The sequence below is a fragment of the Pogonomyrmex barbatus genome, unplaced genomic scaffold (assembly GCF_055798465.1).
Source record: "Pogonomyrmex barbatus isolate J1 unplaced genomic scaffold, ASM5579846v1 scaffold7, whole genome shotgun sequence".
In the NCBI taxonomy this organism is placed as follows: domain Eukaryota; kingdom Metazoa; phylum Arthropoda; class Insecta; order Hymenoptera; family Formicidae; genus Pogonomyrmex; species Pogonomyrmex barbatus.
Genome location: NW_028297171.1, coordinates 7,136,727 through 7,146,653, shown reverse-complemented (window position 1 = coordinate 7,146,653; position 9,927 = coordinate 7,136,727). Strand labels below are relative to the sequence as shown.

At 33.1% G+C, this 9,927-nt stretch overlaps 2 protein-coding genes across 6 annotated transcripts; one reads left to right on the top strand and one right to left on the bottom strand.

Moving 5' to 3' along the window:
* Positions 1–45: 45 nt before the first annotated feature.
* Positions 46–2,635, bottom strand: cpb (F-actin-capping protein subunit beta). Of its 2 annotated transcripts, none has more exons than XM_011640142.3 (4): positions 2,384–2,635; positions 1,897–2,108; positions 1,424–1,796; positions 46–1,330 (listed from the first exon to the last, which is right to left on the bottom strand). In XM_011640142.3, exons 1-4 carry the CDS (start codon positions 2,384–2,386, stop codon positions 1,097–1,099), a joined length of 822 nt encoding a protein of 273 aa, XP_011638444.1. In that variant the 5' UTR covers positions 2,387–2,635; the 3' UTR covers positions 46–1,096. The 2 variants fall into 2 exon arrangements, with proteins under 2 accessions (XP_011638444.1, XP_011638445.1); XM_011640143.3 differs by lacking the exon at positions 2,384–2,635 and adding an exon at positions 2,169–2,307.
* Positions 2,636–3,498: 863 nt separating this feature from the next.
* Graf (GTPase regulator associated with FAK) lies at positions 3,499–9,926 on the top strand. 4 transcript variants are annotated; one of them, XM_089083550.1, is made up of 21 exons: positions 3,499–3,723; positions 3,839–4,087; positions 4,363–4,520; positions 4,695–4,766; positions 4,860–4,961; positions 5,049–5,159; positions 5,278–5,382; positions 6,023–6,094; positions 6,299–6,365; positions 6,518–6,615; positions 6,702–6,796; positions 6,925–7,006; positions 7,113–7,215; positions 7,310–7,531; positions 7,753–7,858; positions 8,027–8,378; positions 8,503–8,707; positions 8,788–8,944; positions 9,047–9,103; positions 9,172–9,251; positions 9,328–9,926. In XM_089083550.1, exons 2-21 carry the CDS (start codon positions 3,928–3,930, stop codon positions 9,417–9,419), a joined length of 2,496 nt encoding a protein of 831 aa, XP_088939676.1. In that variant the 5' UTR covers positions 3,499–3,723; positions 3,839–3,927; the 3' UTR covers positions 9,420–9,926. The 4 variants fall into 4 exon arrangements, with proteins under 4 accessions (XP_088939676.1, XP_088939677.1, XP_088939675.1 ...); XM_089083551.1 differs by lacking the exon at positions 3,499–3,723 and having other exon boundaries at positions 3,744–4,087; positions 8,530–8,707; XM_089083549.1 differs by lacking the exon at positions 3,499–3,723 and having other exon boundaries at positions 3,744–4,087.
* The last annotated feature ends 1 nt before the right edge of the window (position 9,927 follows it).

Sequence of the window (9,927 nt, the reverse complement as noted above, 5' to 3'; positions counted from 1 at the left end):
AGCAGATTTTTGTACTTGTGAAATTTAATACAAAAATGAATAAAATTTAATTTGAAAACTTTTATTTGCGCACTATATATGGATTCATTATTAACAAATGCAAAATGCAACCGCTCCTTTTTGGATTTAAATAAATCATTTTATATTGTCCCTCAGAGAGGATTATAGCTATGTTTTAAATTAATAGCGTAAACGGGTTATCCTTTAATATTCAAATTTCATACAAATTTTGTCACTTTTTCGTGATTTTAATTAAATGATTTTAATATGGATAAAAACAATTTATAATTTCTATGTATAGTTTTCACAAAAGATCCTTTGCAAGGACAAATTTTTTGTTACAATTGCGATACGATACTCCTTTTATAACTTTATGTAAATCGTTTTATATCGTTTTCAGCGCTAGGTTACACGCTTTTAAATTTAATCCTAAACAGTATAAGCGAAATATTAATACTTTTCAAACATTACAAAAATGTGAACTTATTATCGTGTTTGCAATTATCATCATGTTATCAAACTTAAAACAAACCAAAAGAGAGAATTGTTAAATGTATTTTTTTGAGCTTTTACATAATAAGCATTAGACTATATTATTATAATAATTCACTCTCTTTTGCATTTTACATTGTTCTTTATCTAATTTATCGTTCTAAAACGCGTTGCACCTTTCCCGCATATTTACAATAAACTCTATTTCATTCTAAATTAAACAAAGTATTTCATACTGTTTAGGTTTAATCAACGCGTCTGTGATTGATTCGTATCTCTTTAGAGCAACAAAGTACAGTAATAAGTATCACTTCCGATAGACAATGATTTCCGAAATATTTTACGAGTTCTATAGATACGACCTGAGACTTGGAAAAGGCCCAAGTCGCAGCAGTTAAAATTCTCAAGAGTCCAACAAGATCTCAAGATTTATCGGGAAAGAACTCGAAGACCGTCGCAAAAAATTCAGAATTTTAAAGAATCTCGCGGATTCTAAAAATATAAAGGCTATGAAAATCGAAAGATCCCAAGCAGGATGAAAGGATCCACAAAAATACCAAATCTATTCGTAATCGTAATCGAAACTTTCCTGCTGTTCGCAAGATCAATTGTTAGCATTTCGCCTCTGCAGTGCCGCCGCGAGATCTTGCCTGAGCGCGGCCTGCTGTCTTTGATCAGCCAAAGATTGTACGGACCGCAGCCCGTTCACAATGTCCTTCGTTTTCCCAAAGTAAATCTCGTTTAACGTGTTACGAATCTTGTTCTCCATATCTTCCACCATTCTGCCAATGTTCGCGATATGAGGGGACGTTTCACTAATCTGAGCGTCCTGCTCTACCTATGATTATAAGTAAAACACAAAGATGTTTTTCAATTACATATAATGCCCAAATTTTTATATACTTTAACATCATGGTATTAAAAAATTTACCTGACGTGTCAGACTACCACCTAAATTCATCGTACCAGAACCGTGCTTGTTAGTTTGCAACCACAGCATGGCCGTCGACGTGAGTTTATAATGAGCAGTACGACCAGTCGATTTCTCCTGAACCTCTACAACATGTATCGAATCCCAGCATCCTTTGATCTTCTTAGAACCGTCGCCAGCTTTCTTGATAAGAATTACCGCTGCAAAGCCATGATCCAAATCCCATAAGTACACCGACGAGACTCCACCTTCGAAATAAAGTTCCCGATATTGATCAAAGGCATGATTAGCATCTATTTCCAATTTCCTTAATCGTTCAGAAGGCATTGAGCCATCTTCCAATGGTGGATCATAAGTATTGCTCCAAGGAGACCTATAAAGCATATCACATCACATTACAAAATATATCATATTTGTATAAAGATAAATCATTTCCTACTATCAAACAATCTAAACGTTCAATTAAATCAAACCTATATGAATCTCCATCTCTATTATAGTCGCACAAAAGATAATCTTTGCCAGACTCTTTATCTTTGGCGATCTTTAATGGTTGATCTACAGAGGACAATAGATCCTCGCATAGCGAAGGAACCAAATCAATCAGGTCGCTGAGGTTTTTTTCAATTTGCTGTGGAGGCAATCTCCGCATCAGATCTAGAGCACAATCCATTTGCTGTTCTGTCTGCAATATACATATTTAATTAAAAAATGGGGGTAAAACGTATAAATTTATCATATTTACAATGTCGCTAGTCGTCTCTTGATTTTCTTGAAAAAAATCCTATCTTTACATCTTGATATCTACATAGCAATGACATGAGTAGGACAAGTTCGTGATGACTAAGAGAGTCAGATTGTTCTCAAATACATGGAGAATCGCTGGTGTGATTTATCAAGAAGTGAGCGCGATAAAAGAGACGATAATCGACAGGTGAAACGTAAGAATGAATATCTTACCATACTGTTGCAATTAAAATTGGTTATAGGCCGACGAACATCAAAATCCTATTGGTCGACAATGAGATAAACGTAAAGCGTATTTTTTTTATTAGCCACTATCTCGCCAGGATTTTCGCAAAAATAAACGAAACGAGCATTGAAAGGGTGTGTCGTGGTGCGAGCAACGATTGGTTTGTCGCGCTCGTCGCTGGGTTATTGCCTCCGAAAGGAGCGAGGTTAACTGTTCGCGTCGCAGGCTAGCCAAACTGACGTCCGGGGGCTTAAGCTGACGTTGTCATGCGAGCGGATTGGCCGGCTAGAAAAACGAGAAATCTCAGAGGTTTTCCTCGAAACTTTTCATTCGAGAATAATTTCACGAAGGAATTCCCATTAATTTTAATAAAAAATGATTTTGTTTAATTTACTGGATTGCAGTGCGTACAATCTGAGTAAAAAAAGTGCATCAGACATTATATTTTATATCGCGATTGATTGATCTTGCATATGTACGTTTATGAATAGATCTTTGTGTCTTTCATACTGATTTTTTTTTTATATTTGCAAAATTTACAGAATCTATTTTTTTTAATTAGCATTATATACATTGACATTAACTTTTATGAATAAATGCCTATAATTCTTCTTCGTTTTTTTTTTAATTTTAAAAATATAGGTATAAGATAGATCTTTACATCTTCATTTAATTTTTTTTTTGACATAATGTTTTTCTCTTTCTATCTCTTGTAATTGATATCAAATTTTTCATTTTACTAGAATTAAAAATTAAAAATTTTTCTGATAAATGCATATAATTTTCTTCAGTTTTTCTTTCATCTCTTGAAACATATTTATGAATAGACCTTAATGCATTATGCCTCCAGACAGTTTTTTATATATATATATATATATATATATATATATATAATAAATGAATATTTGTTTATATGCGGATATATGCAGATACCTCCAGTCACCTAATTTTTTCTTCATTTTTTTATTAAAAAATTGTTTTCCCTTGTTATAATTATATAAATTGGGAATCTTTCTAACAAACACCTTTTCATCTAACTCCAGAAACGTTCACGTGAATAGACCTTTACGTCTACATTCATTTCTCTCCATAGCATGACGTTGCTCATAAAGAACCAATTTTTTTTATTACAATCACGGATTAAGAGCCTCTATTGACACATAGATAATCCTCCCCTTTTTTTTCTTTCTTCTTCTATACAACTCCAGAAGTCTCTCTCATTCTGTCTCTCGCCAGTAATCGAATCATAATCAAACTCCCCTTCCCCTCCGCCCTACGACTCAACACTAAAGCACGCTGTGCGTGATGAAGGGTGTGTGCGTGTACGGTTTGTATTAAACTGTAAAGTGTTTGGACACATTGCCGTTTCAATGATGGCGAATATGCGCGAATCTGCGCGAATAATACCGCAGTAATGATAGTGATTGTGTATCTTGCCGTAGGTGATCGTGGGTGACGAGCTCGCGCGCAGAAATCCGGTCTTTCGCCCATCTCGCATTCATGACCGTTGAATTTTGATAAACAAACGAGAATGGGTGTTGGCCTTAAACCGCTGGAATTTACGGATTGTTTAACCGACAGTCCGTACTTCCGCGAGAATCTCCACTATCACGAGCGAGAATTGGAGAAGACCAGTCAGCAGATTAAACGGCTCGTCAAAGAGGTCAAAGATTTATTGCTAGCCGCCAGGAGTAAGTTCTGCGGCCGCTCCAAACTGTCAAAACTGTCGTGAATTCTTTATACTAACAGCTGTTGCACGCACGATTTGCCGCGTGACTATTAAGCCAGCTCTTCTGAAATATTTTGCAACAGATAAATTTTAGGGATAGCGTTTTTTTTTTTTTTTAGATACATCACTGTCATGCAAAAAATAGTTTTGTAGCAATATAGTCTAGTTCTTTTTTTCTGTATATATTAGTTTTGCTAAATTAGTGAGTAATATACTGGAGTAATATACTTTTTCTAGACTTGTCTCGGGCTCAGAGAGCTTTTTCCAAAACATTGCAAAACTTCAGTTTTGAATGCATCGGTGAAAGTCAGACTGAGGATGAGACTCATATATCTCAGAGCTTGAAAGAATTTGGTAAACTTATTGCATCCATAGAAGATGAAAGGGATCGCATGGTAATTCAGTATTTTAATGCTTGTAGAATCTATTTATTTTATTACATTTTTGATGTGTGATTCTAAAGTATTATTGATAGAAAGGAATAATTTAAAATAGGATTAATTTAAAAAAAATTTTATAAGAAATGATAACGGTATCATTATTCCTTAAGATAGCTTGTCTTCTTTTAGTTGGAACGAGCATTCGACCAGATAATATTACCCTTAGAAAATTTTAGAAAAGAACATATCGGTGGAGTTAAGGTAATGCCATTTGACAATATTTTTATATTTTTATATACAAGTTTTTGATGTCAAAATATTTCATTCATCTTGTATTTAATTCTAATATTTCAGGACGGTAAAAAGAAGTTCGAGAAGCAGACAATTAAATTTTGTCAAAGTCAAGAGCGTTATTTGAACTTATCTACGAAAAAACAAGATAATGTTTTGCAAGAGGTATACCTAATAATCTTTAAAAAAATTATGATACTACATTAAAATTATATTATATGATTTATACTTTATCTGCATGTGCATATGTAGGCTGATGCAACATTGGAAATGGCTGAAAGACACTTCTCTCAAGCTAGCTTAGAATATGTATTTTTACTGCAAGAAGTTCAAGAGCGGAAAAAGTTTGAATTTGTTGAAACGGTAATAGTGCGATTAATTTAATTATCTTTTATTATTACACATATAAACATTCACATGATTTAACAGTTATAATTACCATTACAAATTGCACTTTAATATACGATATAAAATGTTCTAGTTATTGGGGTTTATGTTCGGATGGCTAACATTTTATCATCAAGGTCATGAAGTTGCGAAAGATTTCAAACCTTATATGACAGAGCTACAGTTGAAGATTCAGAAGGTTGGTAATTAATTTTTATAATGTATTTCTAACTGCTTATACAGATACGTTAAATGATACGAAAGAAAATATTTTATCTCTATCTATTTTATCTCGATATATTTATTTCCAATTAATGTATTATTGCGAGAGACGGTAATTTAGAAACATTATTTTAATGATTTAATCATTTAGCGCTATCGCTATATGTTGTGCAAGAAGTTTTATTGAAATCTGCATCACTAACATGTAGATACACGTTTGCTCTAGTATTTTCTAATATCACTGACAATGAGAGTTCTTCATTTTCATAATCCATGATTTTACTAATTAATTGGAAATTAATTTTAATATAGAGTTCGAGAAATAAAAATATAGAATTCCATAAATAGCGTACGCATATATAATCGCTATATAATAAAATAAATTTAACTTATGTACAGCTTACGTTGTACATTGATGTGGCATTTATAACAGAAATGCATTATCAAATATTATAATTTTCTTTTGAATTTATGGTATTCGGAGAATGTTGCTGGAAGAACAAGGAAGATAAATTATCGCGACTAAATTACTTCATAAAATATAAATATCATAATTGGTAACAGCATGGATAAGAGCTTACTAATTTTTATTTGTGTGTATGCGTGTGTTTTGCAAGACTAGAGAGAATTTCCTTGCTACCCGAGATAAAACTGAGTCACTTATGAATAAAATGAAGGACATGAAAAAGGTACGTTTATATAGAAATTTTATCTTTTCTCTTAATTGCTCGATTAGATTTTTAGGCACATATAGTTTTCCCTCTATAAACTCATTTTATCATTGCATAAAGTACAAGTATTAAAAATTAAGAATATTAATATTTTGGATGGATATTTTTTTAAAACAAAAAGTATGCTTTCTATATTTATCTATAATCATTTTTGTTTCTTAGTCTGCTGTAGAAAGTGGTCTCAATAAATTGCACTCGCGTGAAGGATATCTATTCTTAATGGAAAAAAGTAAGTACATTATAATATAAAAAGATATTTTTTTGTAAAAGATTATCTTTTTGTAGAATCTGATATATTGATGTCATATAAATGACTTTTTTATATATATTATTTTATAAATGTCGCTGGTTATATACATCATCAAAATCATGATTTTGCAGAAGCATTTGGTACAACATGGACAAAACAATATTGCACATATCAAAAAGATAGGAAGGAATTTACTATGATACCTTACAATCAACTCACAGGAAAATTTGTAAGTGAAAGTGAAATATTATTAATGTATATATAATATGCGCTGCTAAGAATCTTCGGAATAATTTTTCAATATTTTCTTGATAGAGCAGCAAGGAAACCTTTACACTAGCCTCTTGCGTACGACGTACATCGGACACTATTGAGAAAAGATTTTGCTTTGATATTACTGCCGTCGATAGGTAAATTGTACTCGACTTTCTCTCGCACGATTATTTTGTACGATTTAATTAATAGAGCTTATTTATTTATTTATTTTATTTCACTAAACGGAAGGTGATTTAAAAAATCTTTCCACTGTTTTTTCTAGACTTAACGTGGTATACACATTCCAAGCACTTTCTGAGGAGGATAGGAAATTATGGATGGATGCTATGGATGGAAAGGAACCTGTAAATATTTTAATACATTTTGATAGTATTTAGATGATTGTTTTCATTACTAATATTAATTTTTTATCTTTTATGATCAAAATTGCACATAACTTGTATTTTCCAGTCTTATCCACGATTAGGTTCTTCCGCGAGACCAGAAGATATGACGTTAGCTGAAACCGGTTTTACATTCGTATCGAAGTGCATCGCGGCGCTCGAAGATAGAGGTGACGTGATTATGCTTTTTTTATCACGAATTAATAGAGCTTTGTTTGGTCAATGTTATCGGTTTCTTTGAAATTATCGATTATTATTCCATAGGATTAGAAGAACAAGGTCTATATAGAGTAGTTGGAGTTGCCTCCAAAGTGAACAAACTCTTGACCATGGGTTTGGATAAGCGAAAAGCGGACAAGCTCAATTTAAGCGATCGTTTCGAGTGGGAGAGTAAAACTATTACCAGTGCGCTCAAGACTTACCTGAGAACATTGTCCGAGCCGTTAATGACCTTCCGATATTACAACAGCTTCATTACAGCTGCGAGTGCGTATAGGTATTCTTGATAATATATTGTTTTATTTTGACTATTGTATTTATTCTCAAAGATTAAAGACATTCCAGGAGAGACGATTTTCTTTTCTGTTTCTCTCTAAAACAAATACTTTTGTTTGCTCTTTCCGTCGCTCTTAATTGTTTTCGATACTCTTCGTGTATAAGTGAAATCTGAGGTTTCACTGTGATTTTTACATTATGACGTTTAACAGAACAGGAGATGAAGGAAACTCGGATAAATGATATACATAGCCTCGTTTATCGATTGCCCAAAGCCAATTTCAATATGCTGATCCTTCTTATTACTCATCTTTGCACGTAAGAAATGTTTACACTTATTACTCACTTATAGAATTTTTCACTCTGTCATATGTGCATGTCTAAGTTTCACTTACTCGTCTCGACTCAAAGATTTAATCTAGAAAAGATTTTTCTTTCATATTCATATTGTATCATATTTCATTTATGTTTGGATTAAATTTTCAGTGTGGCAAAGAAAAGCGATAAAAATCTGATGACCGTGGGAAACCTGGCGGTATGTTTCGGTCCAACTTTATTACGACCAGAGGAGGAAACTGTAGCTTCTATAATGGACATTAAATTTTACAATATTGTTGTGGAAATATTGATCGAGAATTGTGAAAGAATAATAGCTGGACCACCCCAAGATTCTCTGCGCGTAGCGGCAACGCAGCCTGCGTTACAAGCTATTGCTGTACCAAATAAAACGCAATGTGTCAAGGAAGAAGGTCCAACCTCGTCGGGTAATGGAATGGCATTTTTAAGATATCCATTGCACACGGCAGTAACGGTTGCACCCACATCGTCGCATACGCACGTGAGTTTAACATTATTCTTTTTTTTATTGTTAAATTTTATGTGTGTGTGCGTGTGTGTGCGCGCGCGCGCACGCACGCGCGCGCACACGCACACACACACACACAATGTGTATGTGTATACAGCTCGTTACAAGATCTTATGATGGCCAGCCTTTGACCGTTGTTAACAAGTCGCCCACTGTCGACGAGAGGAACAATGGGGATTATGAAGATCTCGATAGTACGACCCATCGTATACCATCGTATTTGGAGAGTCGCGGCGGTAACACCAGCAGCAGTCGCATGAAATTGACTAACGCGAACCTTATGTATCATTCAGCCGACAAAGGTTTTGTTGCATTTTTTTCTTGTGTTATTTCGCAATAATTGATAGTATCGTTTCTTGAAATGAAAACTTTATTATTTCAGTTCTAAGTGGTGGCAATACGAGTAGCTCAAGCGAGTCAATTGCATCGGATCCTCATTCTTTTACAAGTGAGTTACCAGTGAAGCATAAACGTGGCACAATGATATCCGTGCACTATCCTACAGCTTATCCTCAGCGTAGTAACTCATCGATATGTCCGTAAGATATCCCAATATTTTCATTAAAAAAGATTGTATTTTTTTTATTGTATATTTTATTCTTAAACGTTATTTTCTTAATCATGATCGTGCGTGATTACAGCATCAACACTTCCCCCAATAGTGGACGTTCGAGTCCTGGTCAAATTCCAGGAATTTGGTAAGTATTTTATATATAGGATTTAAGAGCTCAGAGATTTAGAATTCTAAATTTGTACGAATTCTCAGGAGAGTACGAACTTTATACGCATGCATGGCGGAAAATGATGGCGAATTATCATTTGAACCAAATCAAATTATCACAAATGGTAAGAACGGCACGATGATTTTAACATGAATAAAGAATATAATGAAAGAAATCTATTAATATTATTATTATTATAGTTAAGGCCTCTTTGGAACCAGGTTGGTTAGAAGGTACATTAAACGGCAAAACAGGTTTAGTTCCGAAGAATTATGTGGAGCAACTGCCCTAAATACTGCAACGAAAGAAAAAAACCAAAGAGCGTCGAAGAAAATATAGGTAATTTTATCATTAAAAAAAAACTTGCAAAACATTTTTTTAGATACTGTTTTTGATGCCATTGAAAGAAATAAATTAATGAAAGCTGTGCGACGTACAAAAACACCCGCATCTCAAGCTTTTATCATTTTATATCAATTTCTTTGGCTATACACTGCTTAGTCAATTATAACAAATTATTACAGATTAATATACATATATGTAAATGATTATTTATTAGAAAATATTTTATTCTGTGTGTATATCTGAATTGTATATATATATATATATATAATCACTTATATCTATGCATAAGGACCACATAGAATTAATATTTCTAATGTATTTGAATACATTTATATTAAGCATTCTGATATATAGAAGTTTCATGGAGCTTGTAGAATTTAAAGGCAATAACCATTCATTTTATAGTATTGTATAATATAATTGTAATGAAATATATAATGCCATATTGAGAGAAT

Coding starts and splice junctions, on each gene's coding strand:
- cpb (XM_011640142.3), bottom strand. Junction 1,797..1,896: donor AGAGATGGAGATTCATATAG/GTTTGATTTAAT, acceptor TATGCTTTATAG/GTCTCCTTGGAGCAATACTT. Junction 1,331..1,423: donor GTGGTAGTCTGACACGTCAG/GTAAATTTTTTA, acceptor TTATAATCATAG/GTAGAGCAGGACGCTCAGAT.
- Graf (XM_089083550.1), top strand. CDS start 3,928: ATGGGTGTTGGCCTTAAACCGCTGGAATTTACGGATTGTTTAACCGAC. Junction 4,521..4,694: donor AAGATGAAAGGGATCGCATG/GTAATTCAGTAT, acceptor GTCTTCTTTTAG/TTGGAACGAGCATTCGACCA. Junction 4,962..5,048: donor AAGATAATGTTTTGCAAGAG/GTATACCTAATA, acceptor GTGCATATGTAG/GCTGATGCAACATTGGAAAT.